Source organism: Marmota marmota, unplaced genomic scaffold (genome assembly GCF_001458135.2).
Source record: "Marmota marmota marmota unplaced genomic scaffold, marMar, whole genome shotgun sequence".
Taxonomy (NCBI): Eukaryota; Metazoa; Chordata; class Mammalia; order Rodentia; family Sciuridae; genus Marmota; species Marmota marmota.
In genome coordinates this window covers 56698991-56722530 of record NW_025999968.1, presented here as the reverse complement: position 1 = coordinate 56722530, position 23540 = coordinate 56698991, and the positions used below count along the sequence as shown (strand labels likewise).

Sequence of the window (23540 nt, the reverse complement as noted above, 5' to 3'; positions counted from 1 at the left end):
GCCTCCCCGCAGCGCCGCGCGCGGACGCCCATCCCGCGGTGGGCGGCCTCTGGGGGACCTGAGCGCGGCAGGAGGCTCGTCCCTGCCGGGGTCCGGACGTGTCCCGTGCGCTCTGCATCTTCTCGGCAGCCCGCTCTGCATCTTCAGCGCTTCGGCCGACGCTCGGTCTTTGTTTCCGGGCCCCGTACTTGGGATGGTGGCCACTGTCGAGCCGGCCCAGTCACCTACAGTGGCGTGGGCCTGCCGTGTAATCGCTGTAAAAAACGCGCCCTTGCTGAGACGAGGGACTGCGGTTCTTTCCAGGCAGCTGTTTTGGGAAGTGGACTTCACAGTGCACCACTAAGCAGATTGCCGTGGGCATCGCAATACCGCTTTCACTAACGCTGAGAAGAGTTTTGCTTTTAGTTTTTGCTTTTTCCTCTTCCGTCTGGAAAGTTGGCTCACTTTCAGCATTAAATTGAGATTTTAAAAAATTATTTAAACGTAGGTAAAATCACAACACCCGTGAGAGAATCAAAATCTTGTCTCAGTGTTGAACATTCTGTTGTGCCTGTGCTTAGGTGTGGAATACCGGTAGCAAATAAAGGACACCCTAGGTTAAAAAAATATAGTATACACACTGAACGGGTTCTCTCAGTTCTTCCTAGGAATGTACACAACGAGTACCACCCAAGTACCACCTGGACCCAAGGGGGGAAGTTCATTACATCCAGTGGCCACCTTAGGAAACCTGGTTGAGAAAAATAAAATGAAGAATAATTACAGAGTGGATTTTACTACTGCAGCAGCTTCTAGACTTGATTTATTTAAAATATATTCTTTAGAGTTTAGAGTAAAATTTTTAACATACACGAAATTTGAGATGTAAATGTTTTAATTTTTTAGGCAGTTTTACTTCGGAACATTTTCATGATGTTATTGGGCCTCGGTTAACTAAATCAACTAATTTTTCTGCTCTTGCCTACCCCTTGAGCCCTGGGCGGTAGTGATCTGATGCTTTCAGGGATTCTGTAACATGCTGTACATCCGTTTTACGCTGTTAGTTTTGCTGAGATATGGCTCCTCTGTTGGGGATTGGAGCCTTTTTGTGGCTGGTGGTGGTGGTGGTGATAAGGCTTCCCCCAGAAGCCTTGGATTTTCGTCCCCCCCCCCCCATATGTGTCTTGTTTTTGGTAGGCTAAAAAAACCTTTTAAAAAGTTTTTTTTTTTTTTTAAATGCTTCCTAAAGAACAGCAAATTAATTTAAAAAGGCATTAGCCCACCAAAAATAAGGCACCAAAATCCAGAGATGCTCAAGTCCCTTATATAAAGGGATGTGGTATTTGCCTACTATGCAAAAAATCTTCCTTATATTCAAATCTTTTAATTGATTTATTTATTTTTTGGTGGTATTGGGGATTGAACCCAGGACCTTATGCATGCTAGGCAAGTACTCTACCCCTGAGCACATCCTCAGCCCCCAGATCAATATATATAATATATCTAATATAGTGTAAGTGGTTGTTACTATATTATTGTTATTACCTAAACTGCATTGTTTAGCTAATAATGACCAAAAAAAGTCTGTTCTTATTTAGTATAGATTTAATTATTTTTCTTTCTTTTTTTTTTGGTTTGAGTCCAGGATGTAGAACCACTGATAAGGAGGGCCCAGTGGGACCATATCTGATCTGCTGACCAATCTTGACTATAATCTCCTTTTAAAAAAGCTAAATTAGGGCGGGGGATGTAGCTCAGTGGTAGAGCACTTGCCTTACATGCATGAGGCACTGGGTTTGGACCTTAGCATCACATAAAAATAAATAAATAAAGATCGTGTCCATCTACAACTAAAAAGATATTTTTTTTTTAAAAAAAGCTAAATTAAAATCACTCTTGAATTTACATTTTCTCTAAAATATGTTTGATGGCTTTTTTGCATATTGTAAGGGTCTTTCCCAGAAATATCCTATCTTATCTCTGTATTTGTTTTATTTTATTTTTTGCAATGCTGGGCTTCAAACTCAGGGCCTCATGCCTTTTAGGCAAGTGCTGTACCACTGAGCTACACCCTCAGCCCTGGGTTTGACTGTTTTGTGAGTTTCAGAAAGATTATGCACTTCCCAGGTCTCAGGGGAAAGAACAGTTTACTTCAGTATGAGTAATGCAAGCACAAAGGACAGCTGCCTTGTGCTGCCAGGCCTGGTGCCCGTGGGAATGAAGGACCAGGTCTTAAGACTGCAGTAGCCAGGCAGGCTCTTCCAGACCTCCTCATTCTTAAATGTGCCTCAAATGTGATTTGGAAAACTATGTGCTAATCTGTAAGCAATGGTGGTCAGAATTAATTGTGTGAAAACAAATATCCAGAGACTTTAAAGCTGTCAAGAGTCTCAGAGGGCTTTGGGGCTGTTTGAACAGTCACGCTTAAACAAGAAGCACAGGGTTAATGTCTGCAGAAGAGCATCAGATAACCTTAGGTAGATCTTACCTGGAATTGCAGAGGGGCGGTATGTCAGGCATGCTGAGATAAGTGGCAGTTGTGGTTTGAAGTGACACTGAATCCTCTGTGTTTCTCTCCCTATGTGCAGTCCATTGATGACTTGAACAAATGGGCCCTGTTTCTTGTCTCTCCCTTTATACTTGAAGCAGAACACATAGCATTTGTGACAGAGAGCATTTGGGTTCAAGGTGACAGTTTACAGAGACCATCTTCTGAAACAGTGAGTACTATGTTTTTTTTTTCTTGTGTGTCATTTAGTTCTATACGTGTCTTAATCCTAACCAAGTTTGTTTTTTCATGAGTGATCTTCCCTAGCTTTTGTAGGTGACTTGCTATCTTTTTGGATATTTTGGATTGTATCAAATGTATTGGTGTAATTTCTTTCACCTCTTTATTCTTATTTTTTTAATGTGACTATTAGAAAATTTCAAACCATGTGTATGACTTTTTTTGTGGCTTACATTGTGTTCATTTGGGACAGCATTGCTCCGTGCCCTCTTCCTGGCCAGTTGGTTTCTCCCTACATCTTCTCACTCCCGCAGACAGCCTGAATGGCTGGGTTACATCTGTAGACATCCCACCCTGAGGATTCTGAAAATATGTCAAACTCAGTCACATGTCCAAACTTGTTTATGTTCTGTTTAAAAAAAAAAAGTCCCCAATTAACACCCGAATATACTCTTCCTCTTACTTGCTTCTAACTTTCACTGAGTTCCAAGTTCCACTGATGTCACTCCCCAGAGGTCACGGCTTTGCACCTTCATTGCAGTTGCTCCTGAGTTCACTGTCATCTTCAGTGTCTTCTCTTTATGCTGTGAAGATGTCTTCCTCTCCTTGGGTTTCCTCTCGATGGCCAGAGTCACCGTCCCAGACACACTTCCAGCTGGGACCCTCTTGCAGAAGCTCTGGGTGCTGGTCTGCTTCCCCTGTGTCTCTGATGAGTCACTCTTATCTTTCTGCCTTCACCCACATGCAAGGCAGGCGCTCTACCACTGAGCTACAATGGGCAGGTTGTCCAGCAGGCATTCTGCTGATGACTGCTGTGTTGCTGCATTCTTGTCCTGAACATTGTCCTTAAGACACTGTATTAGGATGAGAGGAAAGGAAAGAGAATGGGGAGTAAGAAAAGAAATAATTCACTAGAACTCAAGATTGACCAAAAGATGAGCTGGAGATAGTAAACGAGGGAAGGAGACTAGCTGAGACTCAGAAGACTGGGAGGATTTGACAGGTGACCCAACAGCAGGCCAGTGTGTGCTCTCTCTGGACCATCCATAAAGTCTTGTTTAGCATTACATATACTTATGGTAATAATGATGCCATTTATTGAGCCCCTGATAGGTATTTTGCATACATGAGCTCTAATGCTTACAACTCTGCAAAGTATTATTGTTGTCATTTTAAAGATAAGAAAATGAGGTTGTAAGATTTAAAGACGTGTCTAAAGCCACCAACTGCTCAGGGTAGACTAAGTTTTAGCCAATGTTCATGTCCTTCTAGTAGCTGGAGGAGCAAACGGATGGTTTTGAAGCGATGTGGGGCATTGAGGTTCGAGAGTAGCGAAGCTTTTGTTGACCCAAAGACAGTCAAGCAGGACCCACAGTTGTTTTCCTGCATTAGGCAGAAAGAGACCAGTGGTTGAAGTAAAGTTTTTTGGTGAGCTAAGGTGTTTTTTTGGTGGGCAGAAAAGACTATGAACTTTTTTAGAGAATGATTTCCAACTTAAATAACAAATGATCAATTAGGTAGATTTGAATTAAATTGCTGATATTTGACTTTTTTTTTTTTTTTAAACTTTGGAATAGTCCACGTTTCTCTCTCGCTCTCTCTCTCTTTTTGGTACCAGGGATTGAATTCAGAAGTGCTTAACCACAGCCACATCCCCAGCCCTTTTAATTTTTTATTAGAGACAGGATAGGATCTCACTAGGTTGCTTAGGGCTTTGCTAAATTGCTGAGACTGGCTTTGAACTTGTGGTCCTCCTGCCTTAGCCTCCCCAGTTACTGGGATTACAGGCTAGGTGTGTGCTACCTAGCCCAGCTAGTCCATGTCTCATGAGAACCTGTTCTTTTAGCTTTTAAATCCAGCTTATCATTTTTATAAGTTCAGCAAAAAATTTGTCATCACTTTAAAAAAAAGACTTTATTTATTTTTGTGTGGTGCTGAGGATCGAACCCAGTGTCTCACACATGCAAGACAGGCGCTCTACCACTGAGCTACAGCCCCAGCCCTTGTCACCACTTTTAAAGGGATTTTTGAATAATATTTATTCTCTTTACAGACCCAAGTGTTTTGAAGTATTTTTAAACTCTACTGCAGAGAATTTGCTTGATTATAATCCTGTGAAGAATGTGACCTCCTACTTGGTTTATGCGTGGTCCTCATCCGCTCATGAATTTGAAGTAATATAAATTCCCTTGAACCCATCCCTTAATATAGAAGCTGGAATATGTACCTGTGTGGGTCCTGAATGGAGTCCACCCACCTACTCCCTCCCCTGGTTTCACCTTTCCTTCCCTCAGCTTCTTTTTAGATATGTAAGTTTTCTGGATGAGTAAACACCACCTTTCTGAACACTTACATAACTCTTATGTGTTATTAAGTGTATAAATATGGTAAGTTTTTCCAATATATTTTAATATATTAGAAAAATAATATATTTTAATATTACTTATCAATCTTACTAGATTTTAATTTAAAACTGAAGCTAGGATTTCCAAAATATTATAATTACATATAATATCAAATATGGACAGATTCTTCTTAACACAAAAATATATATAACTGCTGTTATTTATGTATTTATTTTTTTTGATTTTGGTGCTGGGGATTGAACCTAGGGCCTTGAGCATGCTGAGCACATGCTGTACCATTGAGCTACACCCCCCAGCCCCTAACTGCTATATTTTAATTTCTTAATTTTTAATTACTTATGGAGTAAAATGACATGCAGTATCTTAAGAAACAAAGTTACCGTATTATGTGGGGTTCAGGCTAAGGTGCTATAACAAAGAAATCCAAAACTACAGTGGCTCAAGCAAACTAGAAGTTAATTTCTCTCTTGGAGTGGTTCTGCTCTGAGTGTTGATCCAAGGGCTGGGTTTCCTTTGCCTTGTTGCTCTGCTGTCCTGGTGATTGATAGACAGCTTCTTGAAGTGGAGGCTGGCTCCTGCCCTCTCCTGCTACTCCACCAGTGTCACCTTCATCCACGTGGTAGCCTGCAGAATAGAGGAAGAGAGAAAGTGGAAGACAACCAACTTCCTCTTTGAAATTGTTATCCAGAAATTTCTCATGCCACTTCTGTTCCCACCAGATTGCCTAGAACTTAGTCATAGGGTGCCCTTGGGCACTTAGCTGCAGGGGAGGATAGCAAACGCATTCCCTCAGGGACACGCACAGGTCTGTTACCAGCAGGCAGGGAGAAGGGAAGACTAGGTATTGGGACGTAATTAGCATCTCTGCCCAGTTATCATCTCCCTTCACCTACTTTCTGAGGTGGTTACTTGACTCTTAACTTTCTGGGGTGAAAGACGTCTGTGCACTGAGGCAGACTGCCGCTTTCCAGTTCACTTGTTTTACTTATGGCTGGAGAGTTTGGTGGGTCTTGCACGAAGGTGCTGGAGACACCTACAGCCTTTCTTTTGACAACCCTGGCTGTAGTGTGGAGCTTCCTTTTATAAGCTGGGCTTAATAACTTGAAGAAGGGTTGATCTCGTAGTTCACTGTCTTCTCATCAAGCCTGCAGCTCCTATTCAGGTTGATTGCTCGATGGGATTTTGCCTTTTGGGGGGCTCTTAGGAACTATGCATGTATATTTCACACAATTCTGAACTCATTTGACTTTCACAGGGTCCTAAGATATTAAATAGAAAATAGGAAGAATATACCTAAGAAATATAACTAAGAAAAGCTTTTGAATCTGATGGGATCTTACTTCTCTCACATTTATGATGATATCTTTTTAAATTCTGGATATCTCAAATGGTTTTGATTTGCAGTCCTTCAATAGACCTCCAGCAAAAGAATTCAGCTTTAAAAATGTAGCATTCACATATTCATATTTTCACTTATTTGTTCATTAACAAATCTAGTTATTTTGCCAGGTGCAATAATAAATACCAAAGGTGATGGCAGATTCAGCTCCATTCTCAATTATGTTAGCAGTCCCCTTTTGTAAGAATTGATGACACAGAGTACTTACACAAACCTTTTTATTTTTAATATTTTTAAAAAATTTTAGGTGGACACAATATCTTCATTTTATTTTTATGTGGTGCTGAGTATTGAACCCAGTGCCTCATGCATGCTAGGCGAGCACTCTACCATTGAGCCATGACCCCAGCCCACTTACACACAACTTTTGTTGCAACATATTCCCTTGGGTCATGTGTCCAGCTGAGGCCTCATCCATTAGTTCACGATTTATTGAATACCTCCTATATATCAGATGGTGTGCCTGGGCTGGAGGTCTATGTCATATAGAGATGACATAGATGCGTTCAGAGATGATGTCCCTGTCCTTAAGGAACTCCTGGTGTGGGAGGGCAGAGAGCCAAGCAAAGGGACAAATGCTTGGAGCTGTGGAAGGCAGACACAGGGAGTGGCTGGAGGCTATTTTGATGAGGGGAGGTCAGGAAGGACTTCCCAGGGGGAAGTGATAGCTGAGTTTCAGGGGGAAGTCAGCATGTAGGTGAAGAAAGAAAGGGCTTTCTAGATGGAGCAGCACCTGGGCTCAGTAGGATTGGAATCTGTTGATCTGAAACTGGGAGTGGCCCAAGGGGAGGCCAGGGGCAAAAGGTGGGGCTGGAGTGTTTTGTGGGAAAGTACCTTGATGCACTGATAGCTTCCAAGGACAGGGCCAGGTAGGCTCTCCCAGCCACCACCGAATAAGAGAGGCTGCAGACTAAGTTCAGATGCTCCAACCATGGTTTACTAAGAAAATTCAAAACATGCAGCAAGAAACAGAGAGGGCTAGGGCTGTAGCTCAGTGGTAGAGTTCTTGCCTAGCATGTGTGAGGCACTGGGTTCCATACTCAGCACTGCATAAATATATATAAATAAAATAAAGGTGTTGTGTTCATTTACAACTAAAAAAATTTAAAAAAAGAAAAGAAACAGGAGAGATCTTGGGTCAGTTAACACTTTGCATTGGATGCCTCTGGGATGGAAGGAACACACACTTGAAGCCTGGGCTGGGGGATCTTCACGGGTCCTGCTGCCCTCCTGCTGCGTCAGCATTTCTTGCCAACGGTGTTGTCACCAGGACCAGAGGTTATGTTAAAGAAGGGGCTCAGCAGATGGACAGTGTCTGTAGGTGACATCTGTAGAGTCTTGGGCATGTGTGCCTGTAGTAGCTGTGGCTTACCAGTGATCTGCTAAGAAGCTGTGTTTTTTATGTTTTTTTTTTAAATATATATTTTTAGTTGTAGATAGACACAATACCTTTATTTTATTTATTTATTTTTATGTGATGCTGAGGATTTAAACCATGTGAGGCAAGGCAAGTGTTCTACCACTGAGCTACAACCCCAGCCATTTTTTCTGTGTTTTCAGGCAGAATGTGCATGGGCTGAGATGGTTGGCCCACATAAGAATGACGTGAAGGCCAATTTGGAAGTGGCACAATTTGTGTCTTCCTAATATTTCAGAATTACACCTGGTCCTTCCATGCCTACAAGTAATACTCCCTTTTGTCCTGTCCTTTTTATCTATGTCCAACACACATACATTCCACTGATTTTGTGTGTCTTTAGCAGGTCATGCAAGTTTCTGACAATGTCCTAATGGATGCTATAAGTTTCATTCATGCTATTTGCTTTACTTGTTTTCTGTGGCAGAATTGAATGTTCTTAAATGATAGGGTGAATACACATAATTTACATATCAAAAAGGTCATATATGTATTAATTAGGAATTTGGGTCCTATCCTAGGTTCAGTAGGCTAAAACCATTTTTTAAAAAGCATAATGATCATATTTGTACTTTAGAAGGATCACAATTCAGGCAGGTTAGAGAATGGAGCAAACCTACAACAGTTGTCCCCATGGGAAACATAATGACCCGGAAGAGGGACTGGTGAGATGGAGAGAGATGCACCAGCTGTTGAGGACATGATGGCTTGTGGGTGGATGGTGGGTCTTTTGTCGAGACTGGAAGTGCAGCAGGAAGGACCGCTAGAGTGGTCGTTGTAGGGAATGCAGTTTGCACGTTGTATTGGTCAGCTTTGCTGACATAACCCATAGCCTTAGGATCCCAGTCTCTCCTGACATAAGCCCTCATTTCTCAGTCATGTTACACCCAGGCTCGGCAGGTTCACTGCTGGGTGTTTCCAGAGGTGACTTTGCTGTGGGCTCTGCTATGCATCTTTCTTGTGCAGGGACCCAGGCTGAGGAAGCATGTCGTTTAGGGACATGCCATTCTCACACAGAAGCAAATACTGAGAGCTGGCAAAAACTTGGTGTAGTAGATGGAAGATGGCTGCCAATCCTTTCCTTCCGTATCCCCCTTCACCAAATCTGGACTGACTTCAGTTTCCTTTGTCCCATGAGATATGGCAGAAGTGATATTCTGGGACTTTCCAGGCTAGATCATTAAGAATCTTCAGCTTCTCCCTGGGTTCTTAGAATAGTCTGTCATGGAACCCAGCTCCCATGCCATGAGGAAGCTCAAGCTGCCCTGTGGCTAGACCTATATCCAGAAGAACCGAGGCCCTCAGAGGACAGCACTGGCTGAGCTTCACCTGACAGGAGGCCCCGACTGGCCAGCTCTGCAGGAGCCATCCTGGAGTTGATCATTTGTACCCAGTTGAGCCACCCTATCTGATGCCACGTGGAGCAGGGTTGAGCTGTCCCTGCCTGATCCTGTCCCAGTTGAGACTCATGAGCAATATAAATGATTCATTTTAAGCCACTAAATTTTGGGCTGGTTTGTTACCCAGCAACAGATAACCAGACCACTTGGGATCTCTCTTAAAACTTGGATCTTCCTCAGCTCACGCCAGTGGGATGGGGATGTGAAGGGGGGAGAGCTTCACTGAATGCTAACACAGCACACCTGGATGGTGGGCCTCTAGTGCCTGTAGGACCAGAGAACACAATACCGAAAGGTGTGTGACCACAAGGGTATTTCTATGATTTTCGTATCAATTCTCAGTTCTTGAGAAAATCAGAAGAGCCAGACCAGCCTTTTCCCTTGAGTGCCTAGTCAGTCCTGGCCTTGCAGTTCCACTTTCACATTCTCCCTGGGTCAGTTCATCGTTTTAGCTCTTGCTTGCTGTGGAGTGTGATAACCCTTTTGCTGGTACTTGATTTTCTAGTACCTTTTTCTTAAAAGCTCCATAGGGTGGTTTTTTTTTTTGTTTTTTTTTTAACTCAATGAAACTGGAAATGAATTTTGGTAGCACTCTTATCCCTTTGCCAAACCTGAGAGCCCGAGACAGCCTCCTCCTTGGTGTCATGACTTCAAGTCCTTCACCTCCCTCTGTCCTGCCCTCCTTTCCTCTAATCAATCACTAGAACTTTTGGCCAAATAACATGCATTTAAAATGATTCTTAAGTGGAGAAATAACAGAGAAGTTAGCAGCATCCCTTATCTGGCTCTGAGCAGTGCAATGAGTTGTTGAGTTTTCTGTTCCTGCAGCAGCTGGACTTCAGCTTGCCAACTGCAGCTGGGAAGGGTCACACCTGCTGATTTAACCTCTGTCTTCCTGGGCATCTTGGACAGGAGTTTTGAGTTGAGTGGAGCAGGTGCTCACGTGTGCAGTCATACGTTGTAATGTCAAGTCCAGAGCTCTGGTCATGGAACAGATTTCTGCATGCTGCTTGTAAGAGGAAATCCCTTGGTTTAGGGGCAGCCAGGGCTTCCTTAGCTTTGATCTTTGGGAGTAAGCTTCTGCTTGACGACTTCTTTCTTTCTCTACCCCTTTGTCTCTGTCTCATAGAGCAAATTTGAAGTGTCCTGTTTGCTTTTAACCGCTGGAAAGCAGATCCCCCCACCCCTGGACGAAGTATCAGTGACAGTGCGGCTTCACTTTGATCAGAGCACGCAGCGCTACCTGAAGGAGTTCACATGGTCTGTGGCTCAGGGATTGCGTTCCTAGAGACAGGAAGCGCACTTAGGTGAGGTCACAATTGCAGGCTGAGAAACTTGATCAGGGATGTGTGTGGATGTTGCTCTTTGGCCTCTTTCTGCCCTTCCTTCCTTTGTTTGTCTCCAGCATCTCTCCTCCTTCTGAGGTGTGTGAGAATTTAATCCTTGGCTCCTGCCAGAGCAGGGTGCTGACTCAGTGTTTGAATCACTGAATCTGGCTGGCTTCCTGTTGGCTCACGCTCCCGTGCTCCCTCTCCATAGCTGTGGCTACAAGAGCTCCCCCCTCGCATATTCCCCACTCAGCCTCTTCTGAAAAGCCTGCCCTGGCCAGGTGACAGCTTATCTTCCCTTCCTCCTCAATCCAAGTCCTTTCCCTACTCCCATAGCTGGAGATCAACGCAGACTTTTTTCCAAGTGGCAAACTCCAACTCTCACCCTGCATCTAATGTCAGTTTTGAAAATGTAGATTCTGCCCAAAGGCTGGTGGTCAGGCTGGCCCCGCTCCCCAGTCCTACCAGCTGCACTGGCTCTGGGTCAGGAGGTGGCAGGAGAGGGGATAAGGTGCAGGGAGGATATGAATACAGCTGAAAGAAAATCCTGGGTTTCTTTCTCCAAGTAATTTAGACCATTATTAGGTTGCACATAAGGGCCTACATTTATTATTTCTTATCCTAAGCCAGTGTTTCCCAACCTTCCCCCCGCCGTTATTGTTCCTCTAAGGAGAAAAATTAAATTTCACTTCTAAAGAGAGAGACAAAAGACCAAGGAACAAGATTTTGTGGGGCAGGGTTGAGCTTTGGTGGTGCCCTGAACCACTGCAGTAGCTAAGATTTTTTCCACTCCTTCTCCCAAGAACCAGCTTTTGTCCACTGACAGACTTGCTCTGAGGACTTCATGTTTTGGAATAAGAGAACCTCCTTTTGAACCAGGCATCTCACCGGATGGTTTATTCTATTTGGTTCTCCCAGTAACCTTCCCAGGTCAGTTCTTTTCACCTCCATTGCACAGACAGGCGGTCGAAGCTCAGAGGAGTTGAGTGACTTGCTCAGGCCACCTGACCATTAACCAGAGGAGCCAGGATTCAAGTCTGGGTGTGGAAACAAGTGCACTGCCTTGACTCTTCTCTTTAGATATAATTTATACACTGTGAAGTCCTCCCTTCTAAAGGATACATACAGTTCATTTAGTTCAGTAGTTTTGGGTATACTCACAAGGTTGTGCAACCATCACCAATATCTAATTCCAGAACATTTTCATTACAACCCCCCCCAAAAAAATTCATGTGCCCATCAGCAGTCAGTCCCTGCCCCTGCAACCACTCACCTGCTTTCTAACTATAGATTTGTCTGTTTAAATGTTCTGTGTAAGCAGACTCCTATGTGACCTCTAGTTACGGGCTTCTTGGAGTGGTATACTCCAGGTGCCTTTGTGCTGTAGAGGTGTGAGGCTTCATTCTTTCCATGGCTGCCTGATACTCCATAGCATGCTTTGTGCATTTGGTTTATCTCTTCACCTGTGGAAGGACCTTTGGATTGCTTCTGCTTTTGCTATTAGAGATAATGCAGCTGGGAACATCTATGCACAAGTGTTTTTGTGTGGGCATGTTTTTTAATCTCTTAGATATACACTTGGGGGGTGGAATTGCTGGATCTTGTAGTCACTCTGCATTTAACCTTTTCAGGAACTCACACCCTTCCCAAGTGCTGCACTACTTGACATTTCCACTAGCAGTGGGTCAGAGTTCCCGCTTCTCCTCATCCTCGGCACTTGTTACGGTTTATGTGTTTTTTCTTATAGTCACACTGGTGGTTTGAAGGTGGTATCTCATTGTGATTTTGGTTTGCCTTTCCTTAATGACACTGGAGCATCTTTTCATGTGCTTATTGGCATTTGTGTGCTTTCTTTGGAGAAATGTCAGTTCAAGTCCTTTGCCATTTTAAAATTAGATTGTCTCTTTATTGTTGGGTTGTAGAAATTCTTAGGCGACTCACAAATATTTTTTCCTATTTTTCTATGTTTTTCACTTTTTTGATAATGTCCTTTGAAGGACAAAAATGATTGAAGTTCATTTTATTTTTTTATTTTGTTGCTTGGACTTTGGGGATCATATCAAAGAAACCATTGTCTGTCAAAGGTTCTGACAATTCCCGCCTGTTTTTACCTGAGAATTTTGTAGTTTTAGCTCCTAAATTGAGGTCTTTGATCTGGTTTGATAGTTTTCCATCCATAGTGTAGGTAGGCCCATCTTCATTCCTCTGCAAGTGGATACCCTGTTGTACCAGCAGCGTTTGTACCAGAAGCTTGAAAAGACTTATTTTCCCACTGAATCATCTTGGTGCCCTTGTCTAAAATCAGCTTTCACACGTAGGTGATTTTATTTCTGTGCTCTCAGTTCTGTTCCGTTGCTCTCTGCATCTTTCCTCAAGCCAGCTGGGCCTCGACTTTTGGAGCCCAAGTTTCCTGGGTAGTAGGTCCTCTCAGGGCAGACGGGGATTGACTTGTGGGAGTCCCTCTCATTTCTGGAGGTTGGAATTTATCCTAGCACTTGGTCTGGCATTATCTGGACAGTCCTTCAGTACTTTTAAGGTGATATTTTATTCATTTAATCCAGCATTTTTTCCTAGTTTTCATTAGGAGTTCTAAAATCATAGCCCACCCACCTTAAAAAATGGAACTCACAATGATCTGTTTCTGGTTATGATTTTGGGGCAGTATATCCCTGACAAGACGATTTTGGAGAGTAGGGGATCATTCATGGCATCTTAGAAGGAAACTAGGATGCTCACTAGTGCCTTTGGAGCCAGGTGATCACTAACAGAAGCAGCGTTCATTGATTGAGCACTTCCCTCAGCCCCAAGCTTGGAGGCCTTGTGTATGCTGGTTAATCTCAGGAACACTAGAAGCCTATGAGATGGTAGGTATTGAGGTTGTTTTACAAAGGAGGGAGCTGGGAAGTGCTGAGGCTTGTCTTGGGGCAGGTGGGCGGGGTTTGACTCAGGGCCGGCCCCTCCCTCCAACAGGTGCCCTCTTCACTGGAAACCCTCAGAGAGATTGTAGGTATTCCATGGCCCAGTGCCAGATTCTTTTGGAAACACTTGTGTTGGGAATGTGAACTGTCTGTGGAGGGCCTGATGGTCATTCCCATGTGTATATGCTGCAGGAATCATGGGGCAGCCTTTTGAACAATCCTGATTCTTGAGTGTCAACTCCGGAGTCTAAAGTAATAGGTAGGGAGCCTTGGTCAGGAACTGGAGGTTCTGGCATGTTCCCAGGTAGGTCTATTGCACTTGGCCTTGGGCCACACTTGGAGAAGAGCCGGTCGACAGGTTGCATGTTAAACCGCTGGGTGCTGTGGACTGGCTGTTATCACCTATACCCAGTCACTAAAGGACAGTTTTTTCATATTCTGGGGAATGGTCCTTCCCCTTCAGTTCCTGAAAGCAGCTGAGACCTCATTTACTTTTAAAGGAGAAAGCTATATTCATGTTTTGTAAGCTCTGTTGTCTGGTAGAAATGAGAATATTTGCAAAACGTTGATGTTAATAAAATGCAATGTCCAGTAATTTGCTAAACCTGACTGTAATTTAGTGGTGAGGAGCCTAAAGGGAAGAATGTGGTGTCTGGCCATTTTAGAAATGGAAAAGCTTAACTTCTCTTTTCCATCCTCCCCTCTCACCTGCTTCCTCCCAGATCGTGAAGTGGTCTGACTGCTGCTTGCCGTTAGCCTGCAGACCTGGGGATCCCTACCAGCTAATTGCTGAAGCAAGTGTGGACAACTTCAGCAAGCTGGGAGTGGCATTCATGGAAGACAGACTCCAGATGGATAATGGACTGGTGCCCCAAAAGATCGTCTGTACGTAACTTTAGGAAATGTTTCCGTCCTGTGGCGGAACGTCCTAGGTTGTCAGCATATGGACTCTGGAGTGCTGCTGTTGGTGTAACTTAGGGCAGTGCTTGGTTTTAGTTTGATTCAGAAAACTGATTTGATTTAACGAGGAAAGTATATGATTCACACAGGTGTTGAGGTTTTTTGGGGTCGGGGGATGTATCTTTAGTGTTTAATTAAAAACCAGGGTTTTTCATAATTGTAATATCTGTGACATAGCATCCATATTGGATGACTTATAGTGTTTATTTTACATAACATAACACAATATAATGGTTCTCGCCTATAGTTCTGACTGAAAGAGATTAATAGCCAGTTGTACCATGAAGTTCTAAATCTAATGGCTTTTTACTTAAATATGCATTTCACAGTTTTGGACAGGTCTTTTTTCAGGAAGCACATGACCTGCTTTCCTTAGGCTTGTGTGTGGGCTTGCTGTCTGTGACGCTTTCATTTGTTTCAGGGGCAAGTAAGTGCCACTTATTGGCTCTGGAAATCTGATTTACCATGCACACGTGCCTAATATCGTGTCCCATGTGCAGAAAGCGCTAAATACCTGTTTTTTGGATTAGTTATTGTAAGCTTATGTTGCACTGGATAGACCTTTTCCCAGATCCTCTGAAGTGTCCTGTGCATGACTCCTCCTGGGGCATGCTTGGGTAGGGTCCGTGAATGTGTCCTTTTTATTCCTCAGTTTCAGTGTCATGTAGGAGAATAACAGCCTAGCCTAGTTGAATCTCTAATAGGCAAAATCTCCTCTCTTAATCTCACCTTCTTCACCAGTCAAGAAGATGATCTGGGTTCTGATTTGAGTAGGAAGGATGTGGAAGTCAGGAATTTCACTGGGGGTCTTCAGGAGCACCCTTCCAGCTGGTGGCAGCGATTGTGTGGCTCCCAGGGATGCCCAGAGTTGAGGTGGGGATGTGAGTGGGAGCTTGCGGGTGGCTCTGCCGGAATATAGGTGGCAGAATGTGGAGAGCTGGTGAGGTTCTTTTGCCAGCTGCATGACAAATAAGTGCTGATGAGCCCTCTGTGATTTTTCCTGTACGCCAGCCGTGCACTTGCAAGACTCTGCTCTGAAGGAACTCAAGGATCAGGCTGTACACAAGCAAGCCCAAGTCCTACAGCCAAACCCTGAACCCTCCCTGGAGACCAAGCCTGCACGGGACTTTATGGAGCACCCTGGCAAGGATGACCCAAAGGCTCTTCCAGAAGCTTCTTCTCTTCCAGAAGGTTCTTCCAAGCCGAGGAGGGGCAGTGCCTCTGGGAGTGAGCCTCCTGGGGACAGTGAGCAGGGAGCGGGCCCTCTGGAGCATTTTCACCTCCACCTGTCTAGTTGCCACGAATGCTTAGAACTTGAGAATAGCACCATTGAGTCGGTCAAGTTTGCATCTGCAGAGAACATTCCAGACCTTCCCTATGATCATGGCAGCAGTTTGGAGGGTGTTGCCGATGAGATCTGCCCTAAAGAAGAAGGGAGGAGAGTCAACATCATGGGAAAGGCGCCCAACATCCTTCTGTACGTAGGCCCCGACTCCCAGGAGGCCCTCGGGCGGCTTCAGCAGGTGCGGGCCATCCTGGCTGACTGTGTGGACGCCGACAGCTATGTTCTGTACCACCTGCAGGAGGAAAGTGTGCTCAGGGACCCATGGCCAGACAACTGTCTGTTGTTGGTCATTGCCACCAGGGAGCCCATCCCTGAAGACCTGTACCAGAAGTTCCTAGCCTATCTTTCTCAGGGAGGGAAGGTACTGGGCCTGTCTTCATCCTTCACGTTTGATGGCTTGCAGGTGACAAGCAAGGGTGTGCTGCAGAAGACAGTCCAGAGCCTGGTTTTCTCCAAGGCTGACCAGAGCGAGGTGAAGCTCAGCGTTCTGAGCAGTGGCTGTGTTTATGAGGAGGGCCCCGGGAAGCAGCTCAGCCCTGGACAGCTCCAGGGCCACCTGGACAATGAGGACAAGGACAGGATGATCATGCAAGTGCCTTTTGGAACCTGCGGAGGGGAAGCCATTCTTTGCCAGGTACTGAGTTGGTGTGATGCTGTTGGGTGTCTTTGGGGAGGAGACTGCTCTTGAAGGCTGTATGTGTATAGGTCTCAATGCCGTGTGCCGTGGTGCTGGGGACAGAGGCCAGGGCCTCATGTGAGCTGGGCAAGTGCTCCTCCGCTGAGCCTGCCTGGCCTACTGGGCACTTTTGACTCCAGCTGAGAGTTGTTCTGATGGTGAGGGGAAGTTTAGTTTGGTCCAGGGCTTTTGTGAAAACCCCGACGAGCCACGTGTCGTGAAGGAGGCAGGAGGCAGGAGGGCTGCTGGCTAAGCAAGCGTTAGCCCGGAAGTTCTTTCTTGTCCCCATCTTTACTGGTTGCAGTCTTTCTAAAACACGTTAGTCTAAAACACATTGCCTTCAAGTACACTCTGGGTAATATCAGGAGCCTTTATTTAATGTGGAAAGTTGGAAGACTCAGGGGTGGTGATTCTAGACATCAGTGACTGACATCTTGTTAAAATATTGCAGTCAGTCGCGGAGGAAGTTAGGGTTAGAAACATCCTCCAATCCACAGTTCCTTTCTGTCACTCTTAAAACTAAGCGTTGAGGAAAACTTCCAAGTAAGAGGATGTGGAGCCGGGCCTGGTGGCGTATGCCCAGAGGCTCAGGAAGCTGAGGCAGGAGGATCACAAGTTCAAAGTCAGCCTCAGTAACTTAGTGAGGCCCTAAGCAACTCCCTGAGACCCTGTCTCAAAATAAAATATAAAAAGGGCTGGGGATGTCGCTCAGTGGTTAAGTGCCACTGGGTTCAATCCCCAGTACCAAAAAATAAAAAATAAAAAAAAAATAAGGTGGAAGTTGCGTAGATTTATAATGGCATACTCATATAGAGGTAAGGAGAAAACGGAAAAAGGACAAGAGAAATGCAGATTTCCTTCCCAAGCTTAGGAAGTCCTTGGACTCTTCTGCGGTTTCCCCTTTGGCTTTTTGTTGTTGGGGGCAAAGTCACAGACGAGATCAGCATCATTCATCATCTACTGCAAATCCTGAACACTGAGTGCACAAGTTTTTAGAGGAATGCTCCCTCCTGAAGGCACCAGGATCTAAAGAGCTGAGGAGATGAAGGTGTTTTGCCCAGAAGGCTCCCAACGGTGGCCGTCCTGGATTTGGTTTTATTTATTGGGTTTGAGAATCGTTCACTTCCTCTGTTTAGTTTTCCTTTTGTAGGCCTTGTCTCTTTCCTCTCCCTCTGGAAGCTCCAATCCCCCGAGTTTTCTGAGCCGGTGCCCTTCCGGTGGGTCAGGTTGGTTTCTGTGCTATCCTAGAGCCCGCCCATCTGTTCTGATGAGAATTCGGACAGAGATGCTTAAGATTAAGAAATCCGAACATTGGTCCGGACGAATGTGTGTAATCCAAGTAGGTTTCCTGTAGGGCTGCAAGCCACCTGGGTTGGTTTTTGGAGTTCTAATAAATGTACCTCTTATCTTCTTCTCTGCAAATATGGTCACTATAGTAACTGTGCATTCTCAAAAAATCCACCTAAGCACTCGACTTCCGAGAGCCATATTTCAGTTCTGAAGAGCGAATTTTACCGCCTCTGCATGCAGACTTGTAGTAGGAAATCGATTCGGCACTGTTGCGATCCACTTCTCCTAGTTACACAGACAATTTGTTGGCTGCACCATTTAAATTGACCCCATCGCTGTCGTAAAACTTGATACTGCAGTGCGTTGCCCGAGGACAAAAGGCAACATGATGCCGCTCCACACATCAGATTCCGAGGATTAGGATGCCATTTTTGATTTTAGATGACTTCCAGTCTTCTATGTGACACGGTCCATGTTTCTTCCTCAGGCTGTGTCGCTATGACCCCTCAGCAGGATCAACCAGTAAATATTATAGTCTGGTCAGTTTCCTTTCTCTGTTCAGTTTCATCGTCTTCATCTCTGTGATTAATCTGGTGATGATGCAGCCCAGCATGAGGAGGAGAAGTACTGCAGGCAACACACAGCGGGCAGGCTGCCTGTTAGATGCCTGTTTGCTTTCAGTGATGCAGGAAAAAAGGACACATTTGGATGCTCGGGGTGCTGATCAAGTTTGCAGGGAAAATCTAAGGCCATGGATTAAGGCTGTTGTTTGATTATCAGACGTATCAAGAGTTTGGCATGAAGTTGTTCAGATAAAGCTCAAAAATGGATCTAAAAAGATTTTGTTTTGTTTTGGTACCAGGGATTGAACCCAGGGATTCTTAACCACTGAGCCACATCCCCAGCCCTTTTTAAAAAAATATTTTATTTAGAAACAGGGTCTTGCTCAGTTGCTTAGGGCCTCACTAAATTGCTGAGGCTGACTTTGAACTTGTGATCCTCCTGCCTCAGCACCGAGCTGCTGGGGTTACAGGCATGGGCCACTGCGCCCAGCTAAGATTTTTTTGTTTTCTTATTGAGCTTTAACTCAGGGCAGGATTGGTTCTGCTTTTATAGTAGAGTTCCCAACCATGGCTTCATCAACATTTGGGGCCTAATAACTCTTTGTGGGGAGGGATGGTCCCTGTGCATGTTAGGATGGTTGGCAGGATCCCTTGGCTCTGCCTACTAGAGGCCTTTAACCCCATTTGTAGCTGGAGATGTTCTAACTTTCAGTCCAATTGAAAAGCCTGATGTTTAGAAGCTGAGTTATGGAGATGGGCCTGTCTCTGTGGTAGTAATTTTATAAGCAGAGGGTGAGACTTAGGTTTGACACCGTGGAGAACCAGTTACACACCTGACACACCCATGGTGCTGTTCTGTCCCTTATTAACAGCACAGAGCCAGATGAAGCCTCTTTTCTCATGGCACCTAAACCTTTTCCTGAGGTGCAAAGGATTGAACCCAGGACCTGGTGCATGCCAGGAGGTGTCCTACCACTGACCTACACCCCAGTCCAGCATCTAGCATTTTTTTGTTTCTTTTTAAATTTTGTTTTTGGTACCAGGGATTGAACCCAGGAGTGCTTACCACTGAGCTACAACTTCAGCCCTTTTTATTTTTTGAGACAGGGTCTTTAACTCAGGACAGGATTGGTTCTGCTTTTATAGCAGAGTTCCCAACCATGGCCCCCATCAGCACATTGCTTAGGGCCTTGCTAAGTTGTTGAGGCTGGCCTCGAACTTGTGATCCTCCTTCCTCAGCCTCCAGAGTTGCTGAGATTACAGGCATGTGCCACACAGGCCCAGCACCTAAAATCTTAAGATAGTAAGTAGAAGTGTTTTCCCCATTCAGTGGCTTGTCTCCTGGAACTCAGAGGCCTAATGGTGGCTCAGTGGATGGATTCCCCCTCGGTGTCCTTCTCGTGTGAGGATGAGTTCAGCACGTTTCACTGCCCCAGCTTCTAGAATATTCTGTGTATTCACCCCATCCAGTGAATTCATGTGTGTTCACTCAGTGCCTCCCCCTCTCCCTGAGCTCTGGCGGGAACAGAACTGTGCTTGTTTTATTTCTCCTTCATTTTAACTCTGGGCATGTTAACCCCCAGGATGGCCACCTGCTCACTTGAAGGAAGTGTGTCGTCCACTGTGGTGCGGCTTGTCCACCAGCCTGGCTGTGTCCACTTGAGAGCAGAGGCCCATCTTGGGGCAAGGAGACAGGAGTACACAGATCCCACCCATGCTCCACTTTCTGCCTCCTCCCTGCCCAGGGCTGTCTGGAGGACAGGCGGGACCTGCTGCCCACTGACAGGCGTGCTCAGTCTGTGGGGGAAGCCCCAGCCACTGATGCCTAACTGGAGTGTGGGGACCATGTTGGACAGTGTTCCGCAAACCTTTTCAGATGTGGCCTCGACGTTAGCATCTGGACCATTGTAGACAATATGTTGGGACAGAGTATTTGGCTTGGTCAGAGCTCAGGTGGGAATCGAGAGTTGTGCAGGTACCCGAAGGCTGGCACCTTGCTGTTTATTTTCCTAATCTTCAGGTCAGAAGGTCTCCATACAGTGGACAAAAACCAAGTAAAGCAAACTAGTTCTGGTCACTTTGCTGGTATCCTGGCAGCTCTAGGTTTTAAAACACAACTAAAATCTGATCTCAGGGGAGCTGGAAGTTCCAGTGTGCAAGACAGAGGTTGGTGGATTTGATTTTCACTGAACAGCAGGTCTGGGTAAGCACGTGAGGCTCTGAGTCTTAGAATTGCACCAGGTCGAGGAGGACAGTGGGGGAGGCCTGTGTGGGGGGCCAGGAGGCCCCCTGTGTTTCATTTCCTACAGATGCTCCCCATGCTGTCCTCCAGGGGTTGCTTCCCAGTTGGACTGACGGACAGGGTGGAAGTGCTCAGCTTGGCCCTCTGCCTCTCTGCGTGAGTTCAGTAGCACCTCATTTAGGCGCTCAGCACAAGCATACTGCAGGTGACTTAGGCTTACAACCAACTTAAAGTGACTTGCCCAAGGTCACACAGCTGGTGATAAAAATCAACCTGTAAAGAGTTTGATAACCCCTCAGGGTTGACTCTACCCAACTTCTCAGCCTGGCAGTAACAAGTGCAAGAGGCCCTCCAGGGCCCAGTGTGGTAGCACACACCTGTGATCTCAGCAACTTAGGAGGCTGAGGCAGGAGGATCACAAGTTCATGACCAGCTGCTGAGAGCCACGGCCGAGTCTGTATGGCCCCTGGCATTTTGCCAACAGTATTGATTGACAGGCGAGGCATTACTATCCGCCTCTGCCGCAACTTTTGAGTTCTCGCACTATTTTGGAGTTCTCGTGGGGATTTCCGGGGATTCCCCGAGAGTTCCCATTGGTTGGGGAAGTGCAGGAGGAGGGATTTCCGAGAGAGATATTTCCGGCTGGGTTTTCCTGGACAAGCCTCGTGGCGTTCGGGAGGATTCCCCGGGAGCTGTGTGAAGTGTTTTCCTGCAGTTTAAAAATAAAGTTTGTTCCTGCTTCAGTGGCTCGTGATTTGTGCCCAGCCAGACTGCGGCAACCAGCCTGGGCAACTCAGGATGTTAACCCCCAGAATGGCCACCAAAATAAAAATTGAAGATGCTTGGGGAAGTAGCTCAGTGGTGGAGCACCCTGGGTTCAGTCCCCAGTAACACCACCACCACCACCAACAACAACAACGTTTTTATTGCCATTACTTTTCAGATATTCAGGTCCTGAGTTTATATTGCTGTTGGTGAGGAGAGGGATTCACACTCACTTTTAGAAAACCCGTTGAAGAAGCTCTCTGAGACTGTAAGTGGCTTGATTTAACAAGTGTTGTCTTTTTGTCCAGGTGCACTTAGAACTACCTCCCAGCTCCTTCATGGTGCAGACCCAAGAGGACTTCGACCTGCTGAAATCCAGCAACATGAGAAGATACGAAGTCCTCCAGGAGATCCTCTCGGCCCTGGGTGTCAGCTGTGACCTGCGAGAAGCTCCTGCCTTAACGCCCCTGTACCTGCTATTGGCTTCGGAGGTGAGTACCTCGTACCCCGCTCTGTGGCTGTTTCCATTGGCTTTGATGTTGATTTTTATTGTGATTTTCCATTTCTGCTTTGACTTTGAGTTTAGGAACCCTCTTACTGATGTGCGGGTGTCTCTGACTTGTTTTGGTGTGCGTAGGTAAGGGAGGTGGAGAAGACTGGAATTCAGGAGGTGTCAGGTCTGCAGGTTATGACCCGTTTTAGGGGGAGGATCCCTGTTGTGTGTGTCGAGAGTGAACAGTGCCCCTCCACATCTGTGGGCTCTGCATCTGAGGGTGTAGCCAACCAACTGCAAAAGATAGTGGAGAAATTAATTGTCTCTACTGAGCACGTGCAGACTTCTCTCCTGTCCTCACTCCCTAGACAACACAGTGTGATACTACTCACACAGCACTCACGTTGTGGGAGGTGTGACAGGTCATCTGGAGATAATTTAGGGGATTCAGAGGATATGTGTAGGTGAAATGCAAATACTCTGCCCTTTGCTATGAGGGACCTGGGCACCTGTGGACCTCAGTGTGCATTGGAAGGCAATGCTGGACCCAGTCCCCCATGGATCCCGAGGGATGGCTCCATAATTGTTAGGGATCAAAACGAGTTATTTTGTTCTGGGCCTTCCTCAGCGTATCTTTGGATGAGAAAGTCCCAGCTTCCCTGTGTTTTGCAGACGTCTGCCATCTTGTGGCAGAAGTGCTCTGGATCTCCATCCCTGTCACTTGTGTCTAGAAGGAAAATGCCCTGAGCTGGGGATGTGTTTGGGGATTCTCTGGCCTCGGGTCTGCATTTGCTGCCTGTTGTTGAAGCCGGGTTTCGGGCAGGCCGCCAAATTCTACAGGTGTGTGTTCCTGCTAATCCCCTCACATGGCCCTGCCTGTCAGTTTCTTATTCCTAGTGACAATCTGATTATCTTGGGGGTGTCTCTCCATTGTCTCCCCTTAACAGGCGGATCTGAGTTTAGTGATGTAACATGTAGTTTCAGAAAATACCCTGCTGCCCAAGTGATGTACACACCGGGTTCTCCTGCCTTCCCTTGAGAAGAACAAAACATACCCTTCGCCCCAACAGAGGGGCTAGAGAGGGCACTGTCTTCCTGACCGCTCGGTTCCTTGGCAAGCTGAATTTACAGAGGGATGCCATCTGCTCCTTGGAGAAGACAGATGTCTAACCCGAGAGCTGCCTTGCAGGATTCTGTTCTGAGGACAGAGTGAAATAATATCTGTGGAAGTTCTATGTGAATTATTATTAAATAACAGCTTATTATAATAATATAATATCATAACAACAATTTATTTTAATAAAATACAATCATGTACTATATGATTATATATAATATGCATTATGTATGATATAAAGAATTATTATTTAAATCACAATGTAATAATGAGTATTATAGGTTGTTGGGAGGTTGAATGAGTTAAAGTTTAGAATGTGCTTGACCAGTGCCTGGCACCTAGTCTAGAAAAACCAAAGGTAATGAGTTTAATTTTAAAAATTAATAGTACAGCAACGAGGGCTGGGGTTGTGGCTCAGTGAAGGAGAGCTTGTCTGGCAAATGCGAGGCCCTGGGTTCAGTTCTCAGCATTGCATATAAATAAATAAGGGTCCATTGACAACTAAAATGATATTTTTTAAAATGCAGCAGTGGATTGTTTCTTGTTTAAGAAAC

General features: G+C 45.5%; 1 protein-coding gene across 4 annotated transcripts in view; it reads left to right on the top strand.

Moving 5' to 3' along the window:
• Hlcs (holocarboxylase synthetase) overlaps positions 1-23540 on the top strand; it is a 186713-nt gene that overhangs the window by 22621 nt on the left and 140552 nt on the right. For 3 of the 4 annotated variants that reach the window (XM_015478762.2, XM_015478760.2, XM_015478758.2), the window contains exons 2-5: positions 2568-2699; positions 14258-14420; positions 15507-16474; positions 21685-21867. In XM_015478762.2, coding sequence (XP_015334248.1) covers positions 14369-14420; positions 15507-16474; positions 21685-21867 — 1203 coding nt within the window. In that variant the 5' untranslated portion in view covers positions 2568-2699; positions 14258-14368. Of the gene's footprint in view, positions 1-2567; positions 2700-10418; positions 10597-14257; positions 14421-15506; positions 16475-21684; positions 21868-23540 lie in introns of all 4 variants that reach the window. The other variant, XM_015478764.2, reaches the window with a different exon arrangement.